The sequence below is a fragment of the Psittacula echo genome (assembly GCF_963264785.1).
Source record: "Psittacula echo genome assembly, chromosome: 3".
Lineage (NCBI taxonomy): Eukaryota > Metazoa > Chordata > Aves > Psittaciformes > Psittacidae > Psittacula > Psittacula echo.
This window is the reverse complement of record NC_137736.1, coordinates 28599308-28615343: the sequence shown is the minus strand read 5'-3', so window position 1 is coordinate 28615343 and position 16036 is coordinate 28599308. Positions and strand designations below refer to the sequence as shown.

At 35.6% G+C, this 16036-nt stretch overlaps 1 protein-coding gene across 4 annotated transcripts in view; it reads left to right on the top strand.

Moving 5' to 3' along the window:
- LTN1 (listerin E3 ubiquitin protein ligase 1) overlaps window positions 1-16036 on the top strand; it is a 32172-nt gene that overhangs the window by 5875 nt on the left and 10261 nt on the right. For all 4 annotated transcript variants that reach the window (XR_013956471.1, XM_080614005.1, XM_080614006.1 and 1 more), the window contains 15 exons: window positions 265-438; window positions 1530-1720; window positions 2333-2480; window positions 2856-3641; window positions 4143-4184; window positions 5227-5419; window positions 8655-8894; window positions 9877-10030; window positions 10331-10481; window positions 11197-11398; window positions 12305-12464; window positions 12623-12727; window positions 12981-13123; window positions 13939-14074; window positions 15532-15676. Coding sequence is in view for 3 of the 4 variants with exons in the window: in XM_080614005.1 (XP_080470131.1) it covers window positions 265-438; window positions 1530-1720; window positions 2333-2480; window positions 2856-3641; window positions 4143-4184; window positions 5227-5419; window positions 8655-8894; window positions 9877-10030; window positions 10331-10481; window positions 11197-11398; window positions 12305-12464; window positions 12623-12727; window positions 12981-13123; window positions 13939-14074; window positions 15532-15676 (2970 nt within the window). In the remaining variant the exon portion in view is untranslated. The remainder of the gene's footprint in view (window positions 1-264; window positions 439-1529; window positions 1721-2332; window positions 2481-2855; window positions 3642-4142; window positions 4185-5226; window positions 5420-8654; window positions 8895-9876; window positions 10031-10330; window positions 10482-11196; window positions 11399-12304; window positions 12465-12622; window positions 12728-12980; window positions 13124-13938; window positions 14075-15531; window positions 15677-16036) is intronic.

Genomic DNA, 16036 nt, shown 5'->3' with positions numbered 1-16036 from the left:
AGGTGTGTTTGGAAATATGCCTTTTGAGAAGTATATTAAAACAAAATTTTTAAGAAGCATTTTGTAGCTAAAAAATTACTTTTAAATAATTTTAATGCAGGTTTATCAATTTTTCTTTTAATATTTAAATGTTTGCGGATGTGATAAAATATGGGGATCATGAGTTGTAAATTATGATGACTTTGAAAGGAATGTGGAAAAACTGCAACAAAGTGTTGTAATTTGACTCAAATTTTGTTATTTTTATTCTGTGGCCTGTATCAGGTTCGCTCAGCTTTCTTTGAGCTGGCTTCTGCTTTTTGCCAGTACTTGCCTGAGCTGATGAAAGCTGAAGCACCAAGAGCTTGTACTGCTGTTCTTCTCAGCATTGATGACAGTGATGCAGTGGTGTGTCCTGCTCTTTGGGAAGCTGTACTTTATACTGTCACTACTATTGAGGTAATGTGGGAAATCTAAGGGGCAGGTATTTTACTTGAGTTTAACTTTTCACCAAGTGCTGTTGTTCTCTGTGTAGAATTAGGAAGAACAGCTTGACTGGGTTTTAGGTATGATTAATAACATAAACTTATCAATGCTACATGCTGTTTTTTTTCCTCCCTCCTTAGGGTTTCAGTGTAACTTTCAAATATATTGTATTCATCATGTCTTAAAATCAGATGTTTTATGAGTTTACTCAAATTAACCTGAATCGCTTTGATTAAATATAATTATTAATAAATAAAATGATACCTAAAACCTCTTTCTTGGTTAAAGACAGTTACAGAAATGACCTGATATGCATTTTTGGTTTGTTTGTTTTCCCCTTCTAATTTAATGTTTGGTTCTATAACTTTGGTAGGTTTTTTTTTTTTCTTTTTAAGTGAAATACCAGCTTTGAATTTATTAGTTTATTAGGGATGAATGGTGTTGCCATAGACTGAGATGTTTTGAGGGCTTAGTGCTGCTGATCTCTTTTGTAACGGCTGGTATAAACTATAACCATTTATGGGGGATTTATTGTTCAGCTTTGTTGTTCAGCTTGCTAAAATATAGGTATCTGAACTATGATAAATCAGATGAGATGACAAAAACCTTTAGAGTATGGGGATAAGTGCCAAGGTATTTTGTAACCATCAGAAAAATTCTGAGGGGAATTTTGAAGTTAGTGATTCTTCTAAAGCTAGGGTTTTGAAATCATTGCTTATTCTTAATATTAAGAACTCAGAATTAAATACAGGACCAATGCTTTACAGTGATTTTTATGAAGCATCCTTAAAGGAATTATTAAAGAGAAGCCTTTAAGTGCATTTTGCTAACAAGGAAGGTCAGTTGGTTTTAAACAATGCAGGAACAGTTTTATCACATTAACTTAAATTTGCAAACTGAGATAGGGAGAAAGTGATTCTTAAAAATACTGGTAAGTGAATTTAAATTGTACAATAACTTGTTTCAGCTACAACACAGGGAGATATATTAAATATCTAGCTTGGGAGTTCTTTCAAGACAACATATTCTCATTTAATTTACAATAAGTGTATTTCTTTCTGTAGGACTGTTGGGCTCATGTAAATGCCAAAAAGGGAGTTCTGCCAAAGCTGTGGGCAGTGCTTCGAGAAGGTGGACGAGGACTAGCTACCATTATATACCCAAATCTCTTGCCGTTCATTAGCAAGGTACCTCCTGGCATTGCAGAACCAAAGCTGGAATATTTCAGGACCTTTTTCAGCTCTATAATTCAAGGGTATGAACAGCAAAATTATTTATTTATTCTGAAATCAGTTTCCTTTACATTTGGAAACAGAAGTCATAATTTTTAAGTATTTAAAGATGAGTAATAACTCACAGTTGTTCAATCTCAAACTGGCTATGGTGAAACTTATCGTTTTGTTTCGTAGTTTGTTGGGGTTTGGTTTTCGTTTTTTTTTGTGGTTTTTTTTTTTTTTTCTTCTGTAATGACAGAAAGTGATAACTTTCTAAACCTCTGAGGTGTGTGTAGAAAATTGCCAGGAGTTTTGACAAACAGCTGAAGTAGTAGACAGTATGCTTGACCAGATATATTTCCTTTATTAATGTAGTTTCGGGTTTTTTTGTGAATGCTAAAACTACATGAAAAAGTTACTTTAATGTAAGTTACGTTAAATACCTGGGGGTATTGTTTGGATGCTTTAAATATGTCCTATTGAATTTGGTTTTATTTGACATCCTGTCAATGGTTCTGTGATTCTATATTCTTATATTGATGGTATCTGGATAAGAACAACATAACCAAGTTTACATTCATGACACACATACTGGGTTTCTCAGAAGCTCGTGTGACTGACTGTTCCCTTCCTCCAATGTTGCCTTTCAATAGGTTGTCAAGTGAACGAGCACTAGCCAGCCCTTCAGAAAGTTCAGCAATTATAACTGCTTTTATGGAGTGTCTGCGCTTTGCCATACTACAGAAAATAGTTGAAGAAGATGACCAAAAGCAAATTCATCAAATGCTTATATATGACCAGGTATTTATTAGAAATATGTGATATTGAGTGTACATTTAATAATTCAAAGTTGAAGAAAAATGTACATTTCTGTAGGATTTACTTCTGTGATGAAATTTTCACTAGATTCTATGGAAAAAATAATTCTACTGAATTTAGTAATTTTTTTCTTTCCCGTAAAGTCACGCCTTTCACTGTGCAGTTTAAATTACATTAAAAAAAAAAAAAAATGGCATCCCACCCTGTATATTTTTATTAAGTGTTCAAACTTGAGTAATTCTGATATTTGCAGAATTACTTCTGAAATATTTTTCCAAATTATTTCATGGTATCATAAAGAGTAAAATGATAATTTAATTGGATTACTGTTCTTTGATAACTTTTTTGTCTTTGTAGCTAATTCCTCTCACCGATGCTGTACTTAAGGAGCCCAGGTTACAAAATGGACCATTATTTTATCAAATAGCAGAAACGCTGAGCTCCTGGGAAGCTAAAGCAGAACTCCCCAGTGATGATGGCACAGATGAAGTTTTCCAGGAACTGTTGTCAAATTTTTGGGACTGTCTTTTAAAAATGTGTGTGCTTCATGTTGATACATTGGATGCTGATGAGAAATCATTGTTTGCCATATCTGGTATGCTAGAAATTCTTCAGAATCCAAAGAGTGCTACAAAACCAAACAACAGAAAATCTCTAAAAATCAGATTTACAGATGAGGATGAATCTGAAAGAAACACAGAGAATGGAAAGCTTATGGAAGTGAGAAATAATGACTCTGAAATAGAGGCTGATTTGCAGCATTGTTCACTTCTAAGGAAAGAACCTTTAGGGAATTTAGTCTGCAGACTTGCTGAACTGAGTATTGTGTATGTGAATGAACAGAAGTCAGAACAGCATTTGAAATTTCTCGCTACCCTGCTTAACTCTTTTTCATCAAACAGAGTTTTTCAAGTACTTTTAGAGCAGGGCAATGATGCAAGCTCTGCTCAGGCTGAATCCCACAATGAAATGAAAGTTTATTATGAAAGTCCATCTGTACGATTTTTGTATATGAATTTAATAACTTGGCTGAAAGAAGACTGGAGGAAAGACACCCATTTTCTGGTTGACATTTTGTACAGTGTGCTTAATTGTTGCGACAGTAATGATGAAAGGAAAATCATTCTTGACAATTTAACAAAGGTATGACTTTTAATTTTGCTAGTAGTTTTTATCAAAGTGACTAGTCTTTTTGTGGGTTGTGGCTAGTTAATAATTTTACTTTGGAAGATAATCTACAGGAACTTGGATACATTCAACATAAGAATTTAGGATTTAGGAAGGTTGACATAGCAGTGTCATGGTAAAAGGTTGACACATGTCCCTATCTGTATGGTATAATCAATAAAAAAAAAAAGTAACATCAGAATTTTTCTGGTCTTGCTGCTTTATACAGTGTGCTTTTATAATTGGTAGCCTTTCTTATAAATATAGACCCTTTCTTATAATTCATATAAATAAATATGCGCAGTAGAGAAAGACTTGGAAGCCAAAAATAACGTAATCACTAACTTTGTTACTGAAATGTAGCAACTTCTTCTATCCCTTACAGAAAAGTTGTAAACAAAGTTAAAAAGGTATGAAATACTTCCTGTTCAGCAAAGAATTTGTTAAATGTTAATAGAATTTTGTTTTACTTTTTAGATGGATTTGAAATGGATTATTTTTCTCCAGATAATTCAAAAGGTACCTCTTAAGACTTTTTTATTCTTGTTTTAAATATTTCCCTGACGTTACCTTTTGAGAGTTGCATGTGTTTGAAATTTTTTTTTTTTTTTTTTTTTAAAGTGGTGATAATTTCAGTAGTTTGAAAATCTTGTACTAATAGTTTGAGTGTTCATTTTAGCAACAAATGGTAAAACTACATTTAGTGCAGCTAATGTTAACTGCATTTAAGTCTGTGGACAGTTTTAAAAATGAAACTATGATATCAAAACAAAATCATCTTTGTCCCTTCTATTTTTGGTCAGTTGGCTCTTTGAGCCAGAGGGATTCCCGATTTCCTTCTAGTTATTCCTTTTAAGATAGAAAGAATGGAGTTGGGTATTAGACCAATAATTAAAATGATTATTTGTATCATCACCCTCACATCTGGCTTACAAGGGAAAGATAATATTTCGTTTTTCACATGAGGTACTGAGAGACTGACATTTATATGATTGCTTGGGATGAAATATGAAGCATATTGCAAGTTTTTGGACAAGAACTCATAGCACTTGATTTGCAATCCAGTGCATTGACCGCAGTATCTTTCCTTACAGATAATGTGAATTTTGGGTATCCTCTTTTTTTGTGATTTTGTACCTTATAATGGCTTATCACCAAAATAATTTTCTGATTTGCATCCTATTTATTTTTAGAGAAATTCAGATACTGTAAATAGATTTTATGTTGCAAATTGATGACTAGGTTGGCTGAAATAAAATGTAAGTTATCTTTATAATGCCAGTGTAGGCATTCCCTGGGCTCTATAGTTGGAGAAAAGGGAAAAGAAGGCTTTCAGAAGGTGACTTGTTTCACTCTAAAGTAGAGGTCTAACCTAGCCATAAGTTGCTGTCTCTGACAAAAAGAAAGTTGAGGGGGTTGTTGCAGATGTAAACACCTAGAGGCTTATTGTTTATGACAGATGATACAATTCCCACTCTGTATGTGCAGGTTTGACATATTGGTCTTACGCTTAGTAATCAAAGTTAATACCCCGAAAGATTATTATTTTCTTGTGATTCAGGCGTGTTCAAGCACAACAAAACTTTCCTTGATCTCTGACTGGCTGAAAGGAGATACACTTGGAGAAAGACTTGTAATGCTGACAGACGATCTGTGTCACCTGGGTTTAAAACCGGTAGCCACCTCATCAGAATCATCATCTTCTGAAAGGTGGACCCTCCTGAGCTTAGTGTTGTCGCAACACGTTAAAAATGGTAAGCATATTTATTCCGTGGAGTTTGTGAAGTGTTAAGAGGGGATGTGTTTGTGTTTGTTTTTTTACCTGAGCCAGTTAACCATGTCCAGTTTAATTTTGTAAACACTAGATAGCAGCAGTGACATTGTAATTAATTTTTTTTTTTTTGTCGGTATTGCTAAGCGAAAGTCAGTGTTTAAAGAGCAGATTCAGATTTGCAAGTCTGGAAAACCTGAGGAAAATTTAAGAAAGTTTGAGTTATTAGCTGATGTGCTGTAAAATAATACTACTTTTTAAACCAGAGCATCTGACATTTACATTCAAAACTAGAATATCAAAGATCATGGTTATGGACCCATGCATGTGGTGCTAATGGCTTCTCACAGGACCTGTAAATTGCTTTGAGCCATTTTCCGTTAGATTCGTGTACTTTAAAAACTCTCTGTGTGTATTTATGCTATATATGCAATCTGTTTTCTATTAATAACCTCCTGTTTCCTGTCTTCATTGCATTTTGTGGTATCTGTCGTGTAGACATCTAATGGAGTTCAATTTCCTTGATGTTTCCATGTAAACTTGTTATTTGTGTTTTGTTAAACTCAGCATTTGCTTTGATTCCCTGAGGTAACATACTTTGGTTTATCTGACAGCTGGGCACACTTGTGGTGCTTTCATGTGTCAAAGATTGCATGCAACAAGTTGACTGCAGTGGATGTTCACAGGTAGTGCATCCTGAAGATGCTGTAGGATTGTTACTTTGGCTACTGGAACTTCTGATGTAGAGGAGCATCAGGAAAACCTGCTGCCTCTCTCCAGAGAGTTTTCAACAAACTTGTTCACTTATGAGTCAGTGATACCCTGGGACTGATTTTCCAGTGACTTTGCTTTTGACTCTAGAGCTAGAGGTATTGCTGACCTCATTTTGGGCTGGGTGCTGTGTGACCTGGTTTTAATGCATGTTGGGTGAAGTCTAGACCTTCAGAAGCTATGGTGATTCTTGACTTAGTGATTTGGGCCAAAAAGAGTATATGGACTTTAAAACAGATTTTTTTTTTTTTTTCAATCTCTCATCTAAGTTTTTGAAGGTAAACTGTCATCGATTAAGTGAAAGGGCCTTTCATGGATCAGTAACCTGTCAAATGATATGAATTAAAGGTGAAGAAAGTTAAATACTGGAATGATAATTGTTTCTGATAAATTATTCGGAGTAATCAAAACTGAAACTTCACATAGCCATAGCAGTATGTTATGATATTGAATGAGTAACTGGTATGATTACAGATGAAATTCAAACCCAGTAAATATCAAAAGTATACATGGGAAGAACACAACTATTCAATAATAGGCTCTGAGCTGTTAAAACTCAGAAAAGAGATCTTCAGTCATTGTAAAGGTTCTCTGTAAGTAGTGCTTATCAATGAAAAAAAGGAATACAGCTTATTAGGAGCTGCTGTGAAAAGAACAAGGGACAAATGAAAATTATTATAGCATTGGTGTGTCAGTATTTTGAATATTGCCTGTAGTTTTGGTCCCTGCAATATTCTTGTCACCTATATGCTGTTGAAGAAAAAGTGTTATGGAATTAAAATGTTCCGAAAGAAAGACGGCAGGAGTGGCTAGGCAAATGCAGTGGCTTCTGCTTGTAGGGTGTCCTGGGTTCAGCAGTAGCAGTCATTTTTCTCCTTCTTAGTAGCTGGTGCAGTGCTGTGTTTTTGACTTTCAACCTGGGAACAGCGCTGATAACACCGATGTTTTTAGTTGGTGCTCAGTAATGTTTACTCTGACCAAGGACTTTGTGAGTCTCATGCTCTGCCAGGGAGGAGGGGAAGCCGGGAGGAAGCAGGGACAGGACACCTGACCTAAACTAGCCAAAGAGGTATTCCATACCACAGCACGTCATGCCTACTATATAAACTGGGGGCATTTACCCAGAAGGGCTAGATCACTGCTTGGATCAGGCTGGGTATTGGTCGGTGGGTGGTGAGGTGTTGTATTCTCTTCCCTTGTTATTTCCCTTATCATTATTATTACTGGTGGCAGCAGTAGTGGTTTTGTGTTATACCCTAGTTACTGGACTGTTCTTATCTCAACCTGTGGGAGTTACATTCTTTCGATTCTCCTCCCCATCCCTTCGGGAGTGGGGGGAAGAAGGTGGGGAGTGAGAGAGAGGCTGTGTGGCTGGGCTTAAACCGCGACATAGGAGCAGTAAAACAGACTAGAATTTTTCATCTTGCAATGAAAGTGATTGGGGTGGGGTTGTGGTAAAGAGCCATAAAATCATAATATATATGGTAAAAGCAAATAGGAAGAGATTTTTCATTGTTTAGATAGGTCTAGGAAAAAGAAAACTATAATTCTTCATATACTTCATAATTAAACAACAGAATTCACTGCCACAAGATGCTGTTGAGTTTGAGAATAAATGGGATTAGCCTACTTCTATCCCATGAGAAATGGAATAAGTGTATTCGTGGAAGATCTGTCTGAGTAGGGTAATTATATGCAATGGTTCAGGTGTAATCTCTGGCTCACAGTTGTTGGCCAGAAGCTAAGAAGGCATAAAAGGGGAAAGGGACCACTCTGCACTTGCTCTATTTTATATACATTTTGCTTAAGCTGCTTCAGCTGGTTTAGAGAAAGGATACTTTGCAATGTGAAACTTTGGCTAGATGATCTTTTAACTGCGGAGTAAGAAAGAGAATTTAGCTATACATTAGACTGAAACGACTTTGCACTTTATTTTGCGTTCAAATTTAGTAAATAAAAAGAAAGGTACATGTGGAGACATGGTTAGCAAGCAAAGGTCATGTTCCCATGTCTGAGCTTAATTAAGCACAGATTCTGTGAAAGTGAGAAAAAACACCAGTTGTGTACAGTTGCCAGCAGTGGAAAAACCCTGGAAGTTAACCAATAGAGATAGAAGACCAGCTGGCCTACCTTGTAGCTAAAAATTGTCTGTGAACTAGGAGCAGAGGAGGATGTGTATATGAGCAGGGGAAATCACTGAAATGCACCTGGAATGTACCCAATGGTGTATATGCCAACCAATCACTACGGGAAGCTGTGTGTACGTGGCAGTTTGACACTATATATACCCATTATTTGAGCACAATAAACGGATCACTTTTATCAATCGTATTGATTGTGCATGTGTTCCCTCTGTGTGCGACGACAGGTACATATTTATATAATGTCTCTTAATGATCATGTTTATCAAGTAATCAAAGTATGTTGTCTTTTCCTCTCCCTAATAGAATCTTTGATTGGTGAAACTTTTGTTGAAAGGATTATTGATAAACTTCAAGCAGCTCTGTCTAAAGCTAAGGATCTTTCTGAAGCTGGAAATACTGAACCATCGGTATCTTTCATCTGTGATGTAGCCTCAAGCTTTTTCAGTTCAGTTAAAGGATGTTTACTGATGCCATCCTCAGAAGATTTGCTGCTTACCATCTTCCAGCTGTGTGCTCAGAGGCAGGATGCTATGCACTTAACAGGTAATTTGGAAAAAAACTTCAACGAAACTTTTTTGTAGTTGATGATTACATCTGAACTCTTTTTCATGAAACAGATTAAAGTATATAATAGAATATTGAGTTCATAGACATTGAGCTTGCGGCTGTAACTCACATGAAAATTTGTGCTTCAATTTAAAATGTCAGTAGCTACTATTCAACATTAGGTTGAGTAATACATCATTACAAGGATTTAAACTTTTTTTTGATGCTTCAGCTATCTTTTTGGCTGTGATATTAAACACTTTTTGGAGTGTTACATAAATTATTTACGATCTATGAAGTACAAAGAATGAGCTTTTGTTTGTTCATTCTGCAGTATGGGGTTCCTATGAAAAAATGTGTGCAATCACTTCATAAAAGATACATATATTTATTCTGAAACCATTTATATGGATCAAGTTGCTCTGACAAATTGTGACCCGTTCCTCTCTCCACCAGTGTCTCATTGTCAGACTGAGATCCTGATTTATATTCTTTAGTCCAGAATTTGGATGATAAATCAGTATATGCATTTACTGACATGGATACAAAGGAGGAAATGTTGCAGTGGAGTCATAGAACTGAAGTAGGATAACAATAGCCTGAAAACCGCTGCTCCTTTGTAAATGACTCTTGTTGTGAATGTTCGGTATTTCAGTATTTTAAAAAGCTCTGTGGTTTTGAAGACCGTAGGTCATACTGCAGAAGACAACAGGAACATCCCTCTTAATCTTAAATAAATACTACTTTTGTGTTGGGCTTAATTTAAAATTGCTGTACAACAAGAAACTTGTGTATTTGCCTTTGGTAGTTGTTGCATGTAACCACATAGAAAAAGGAATTCTTTTTCTGCTATAGGACTTCTAGACATGCGATTGTTGCTTGATATTGTAGGCTGTAATTTGAGTTTACCTGTTTGTGGTGGGTTTGCTTGTGCTTGTTGTTTTGTTTTCTGCTTTTATTTTCTTTTTCCCTGCCATAGATTTACTTGTATGTAAATTAAAACACACTTGGATGTCTGGAGTAAATTCACTTGTGCATCAACTTCGGAGCATGCAGAAACAGAGTACCTTCTTGCATAAATCTGCACTGTGGGTCAAGAATCAAATTCAGTCTTCTTCCTTGGATGTTAAAAGGTAATTGTGATGTACATGTCCATTTCATAATATATTCTCCAAAACAAAGTAAGATCAGTGCTATACTCTTCTTTATTTAATTAGCATTTTACTACTAAGAGATGTTTCAGCCTGTCAGAGGTGAGAACTGCAGGTGGGAGAATCATTTAAAAAGCCATTTCTATAGTATGTATGTAGCATTGATACAAAGTATGTAGCATTGATACAACATACATAGCATTGTATCAACGTAAAATAAAGCAGCTTGCTTTTACTGGAGAGTGTCAAACTTCTGTTTGCAGTGTTTTCTCTTTCTCTCAGCCTTCAGATTTTGATCTCTGCAGTTAGTGATTTGTTGTCTAAGCTTATGGAAGCTGACGGGCAGTCTGGATATCTTGTGGGAGCTTATGTTGAACATGTCATGCCAAACAAAACTGAGTGGGAGAAATTGCACAAATCTCTATCTACTGAGGTATGAAAATGGTAATAGACTTGCATGCAGTAGTCAATCTTACCTCAAGTCTCTGTTCTTTAGGGTGGTAACCATTCTTTATTTTGACATGGCACTGCAGTTATGAATATGCATATGTCTAGGCAAAGGTTCTTTTCAGCCTCTGTCAATGATAGAGGACAAATTCTGTTTGTTTATGGTCCCATCCAGTTTTACTGTGGAAAATAATAATCATTCTTTTCTGCATGGAACACCAGCAACTTGCTTTACCGTCCAGGAAATTTTATCTGAGAGAATATGGATCATGAAAATGCTCTTATCTTTAATTCTATAAGATAAATTTTGTGAAAAACACTAATATTTGCAGAGAAACATGATGTGCTGACTATAAACAAAATGCTGATGTGCATAGTGTGGAAAGTGGGGCAGGACTAAACTTCCTGTCCAACCAGGTATCTTCATTAACTATAGTATTTCTTGTAAAATTATTCCAGTTCTAAAGATGCGTATTTATTTCTGAGGCAGCAATGCAGTTTCAAGCTACTGTTGTCTATTTAGGTTTTCAAATATGACGGAGTGGGTCTCCGTGACCATTGTGCTTTTGGTGTTCATTTGTATCTTTCATGGTTATTTTTTTAACAATTCTGAATTTTCAAGGTTAAACAGATTGAAGCTCTTCTATGCATGATTAAAATGTCAATTATTTGTTCATACTCTTCTTATGCATGTATTACAGTGGATGCACAAACCTCTTTTGGAAGGAAGGCTTAGTATGAATTGTGAGCCGTTGGGATCATGTGTCAAGCTGTGTGGCACAACTAAACTTCCAGGCCATCTGTGTACTTCAGCCTTATTAAGTAAAATGGTGCTACTTGTATTGGAAAATGATACAGTCCATGAAAATTGTGATGTTGAAAGAAGGAAAATAGATAATATAAGTAAGTGGTAAAACTTAAAGGAATTTGATTTTATCGTAGTTGGAAATTAATCTGAATTGATAATTAGAAATGGGTATTTAAAGCTTGGCACATAGGAATGAGAAGTCATCCTTTTATCTCTTGAAAAGTATAAATAATGCACAAGTCTAATGTATGTATTTCTAGGGCCTTTTGTGATTATGTACATGCTGTCTCAACAGGACTTTGAATTTGGAGGTTTCAATTTACAAAGAACTTCAGAGTTGTTCATTGCCAAAACATGTGGTGCATTGGCATGAGTGGGCAATAGGAACTTTATCTATGCCATCAAATAAATGCCCTGAGAGTTTAGCCATAACATAAAGATATTTTGAGGCAGCAGTTTTTCTTAATTCTACCAGGTGGAATCTTGTTTCTTTATAGAATGCTCAAATTAGAAGCAGCATTATCAAATTAACATTTTTATCTCTGGAAGTCTCACCATGATGAGAAGCATAATTGTTCAATAAGCTAATAAAGAAAACGCATGCTGTTAGCATAAAATTTATTTGCTTTCTGGACTTAAATCTTGAGTACCTTGTCTGCAAGAAATACATATACATATATATATGTGTATATATAAAAAGAATAGAGACAAGCTACAGTTCTTGTCATGCTTGATTTGCTTTCAAATATTCTGAACTTATAGAATAAGTTATTATAGCTTTTTCTTTTGTATTTTATGATGCAATGGCAAATATCCAGTTCATGCTCTGAAGCACCTGAAATCGCATGTAAATATCATCTTTTTTTTTTTTTTAATGCATTTAAAAGTATATTTAAAAAACAAACCCAAAACCCAACAAAACCTTGACCTGAAAATTCTTGCTTATGCACTGAATATATTCAGCAGTTGTTTGTAAGCAACAGCTTTTGTGGTTTGATTAGTTGCAGAACTGTTGTACTCATTACAATGGGTTGAAGAGTTGGAAAATCCTCCTTATCCACTTCAGGAATATCTTCATATGTTAGAAGAAGTACACATCACCTATGAGAAGTTCAGGATGCTTAGTGATACAACTGGCCTTCAGCAAACAATATTTGATAGGTATGTAAGAACAAGTAAACCAACTTGTCTGCGTATTTGCATTTTATAAAGTGCCACCATATTTCCTTATGTGTACTGACTCAAACTTCAAACGCTTGTGTTGTGAACTGAACTGCGCATCTGTTGATATTAACCAGGGTCTTTCTTCTTCTTTGAAGATCAGAGGAACATGGAAGACTCTGGTCCTTAACCATGGCTAAAGTGATTCGTGCAGAAAATGCTGTACCCTGTGAGATGAAACAACTTTTTAAGACAACAGAAGGGTATTTTAATCCTGACGCTTATAATTTTTTGTTTGTTTCAAATGTTGATAACGCTAAATGATACTGATTCTGATGAATGACAATTGAAGACTGAAAATTTAGTAATATGTGTATGGTATGTAAAAGTGAGACTCGGCTTAGTGCCTGGGATTAGTTATGTCATAGGATCTTTCATCATTGTGAACCAATTGACATTTTGTTTACTAGTTGAATTTTTGGATTTCATTCTATGATGTTTTGCTTGTACGAATAGGTTTCCACCATTAACAGAGGGCAGATTACATACACTTCAGTGTCTGTCACCTTTTCTGCTTGAGGAGGAAAAGAATGAACTTGTTTTCCACTGTGTGGCCAAGCTTATGACATGCACACAGACAGAGCTTTCCAGCACGGATGGTGAGTACGTTCTTACCTCAGTCCACGAGAACTTAAGAATGTTATTTTGTAATTTAGATAAAATGTGTTAATACTGTTTTTCCTAGAAATACCTTCTCAGTTTGCATGTTTCTGTGCTGTCTGGCATAGTAGTTTTCTGCTTTATTAAGGAAGTGCAAGCTATACTGCCTGGTACAAAATTAGAACTAAAGTATTTAGGCTGATATTGTTAGAAGAATTTTGATATTGCTGTATTTTAATTGTCTGATTTAAACACATCTATAAATACTGAAGTTTTCAATTAATCATTTAGGCTTTACACAACATGCAAAAATACTACTATTGTCAACTGGAAGTGTCATGATTGTATTTAGATGCTTTAGCAAGAGCTCTTTCACAGCGTATGTATGATTTTTTGAGTAGTTCTTCCAGTGCATTAGATATAGTGTGCAGAGTCAGAGCTGCTGTACATACACTTTCAACAGCTTTTGAAAGGTCACTTGGAGGTGATTGAGATGTAGCACGCTAAGCAATATTATAACACATTTTTAGTAGCACAAATAAATTTAAATCATAGCAGATTTGTGGTTAGTTTGAAGTTCTTGGTGTTTTTTTTTTTTTTTATGAAGTTTGGGTTGGATATAGTGGTTTTGATTTTAATGATGCCATCTCTGGGTTAAGTGTTCAAAGAAGAAAGTGTAGGCATTGTCCAAACAGTCTTACAGTACTGGTGTTAAGTTCAAATAAAAAGATCCAGTCAGTTGACATACATTGTAACACTTGTTTTCTCTTGATAATAAAGGCCTATTGAGTATGGTATTTTTATTATGTTACAGGAGCATTTGGGTGTCTTTCCATTTTGAACTCCTGCTTGAATGATGGTACTATTGATTGTGATCATCTACTACCTGGAATACTAAAAATCATAATATCTTGGAAAAACAACAGTGAGGACAGTTTTCTCTTTAGCTGGTGGGTACAACTTTGAGATAATTTGACTTTTCTTTTAATTTCTAAAATGAGTTGTGGTTTAAGCCCAGCTGGCAACTAAGCCCCACACAGCCACTTGCTCATTCCCCCCTCATGGGATAGAGGAGAGAACCAGAAGGGTAAAAGCGAGAAAACTTGTGGGTTGGAATAAAGACAGTTTAATAGGTAAAGCAAAAGCTGCATGCACAAGTAGGGCAAATCAAGGAATTCGTTCGCTTCCCATTGGCAGGCAGGTGCTCAGTCATGTGCGGGAAAGCAGGGCTCTATCACATGTTAACAGTGACTTGGGAAGACAAACATCAACGCTCAAAACTCCCCCTCCCCCCCCCCCCCTTCCTTCTTCTTCCCCAGCTTTATATGCTGAGCATACATCATACAGTATGGAATATCCCTTTGGTCAGTTGAGGTCAGCTGTCCTGGCTGTGTACCCTTCCAGCTCCTCGTGCATCCACAGCCTACTCCCTGGTGAGAAGCATAAAAGGCCATGGCTCTGTGTAAGCACTGCTCAGCTAGAACATCCCTGCATTATCAACACTCTTTTCAGCACAAATCCAAAACATAGCCCCATACTAGATACTATGAAAAACATTAATTCTGTCCTAGCCAAAAAAGCACGAGAGTTTAAAAGTACAGAGTGGTTATTAACTCAACAAAATCAATTTGTAAGTTACAACTGCTATCCACTACTCTAACATTACATTTTTAAGCCATTGTAGAACTGTCTTCATGTATCTTATAACTCATGCTGAAGAAAATTACCTGGGTGGTTGAAGGCTGGGAAACTAGGAGCTTTTTTTAATGCACCTAGGTATCAAAGGTTTTCAAAAGTATTCAGAACTGACCAGTTTTTGTAGGTGTTGCTCCAAATTCTGATTGCCTATTTAGGTACCAGAAAGAAAACTTGGATAGTAAACTTAGGCGGCTGTTGTTTAAAATTCTGTATCTGCAAATGTAGCTTAGAGATCTTCCAGCAAGGAGTGAAAATGTACTGAAGTTCATTTGTCTTGAGTATAATGAGAGAAATCCAGGCCACAGAGTCTTGAAATAATATATACTATTTGGACTCTTGAGTGCTTATATCTTATTCTTAAAATCAGTAACTTAAATGATTATTGTGTTGGTGTAATTAAAATTGTTAAATTTCATAGTTCCATGTAAGTGTATTACTTGAGCAAATATGTAAATTGTACAATTTTAGAAATCTTTATAACATGCAAATGAGCAAGTAGCTCCTATAGTCTCTTTTGTACCTGTTGACTGGCTTATTTAAACTTGGCAGCTAATATAGTATTCTAACTTTGAAAGACAGAGTATCAAAAGCACATAGGGCAGAGTCTACTGTGACACTTAATTTGTCCCAAGAGGAGTGAAGACAAGAATATAAATACTCATGTTTACAACATGAAGATTTGTAAGCTTTAGTTGTATTTTTATTACAGTAATCTGAAAGAGACAAGTGCTCAATTGCTTGGTTTCAACATAGAGGTGATCCGTTACCTTCCCTTGTTGCTGAAATATTCCACAGCTCCTTTGGACAACAGTGAATGGGACTTCATCATGTGCTCCATGCTGGCATGGTTAGAGGTAATACGAAAGAGATTATTACTAACCATTGCACTGTAGCTTTTAGTAGGATCCTCCTGATGCTCTCCAAACCGGATGGATTGATGCAGGGGAGGGGGAAAGGCAGAACAACTGAAAAAATAGGCTACAAAATAACTAAATTTTTGTAATCTTATTGGGCTGATTGAAATTTCATCCTAAATCTTTGAAAAGTTTATGTTAAAAGTTCGCCTATCCATTTACAAAGTGGAAAGTTGGGTATGATATAGTAAACCGCTATAGAAACAATGCCACATAGCAATTTGAATAAAGATGCATGAGGATTGCCAAGAGGAATGGAAGTCAGAGTGTTCGTAATATTTCAGTCTTAAATTTTAGAAC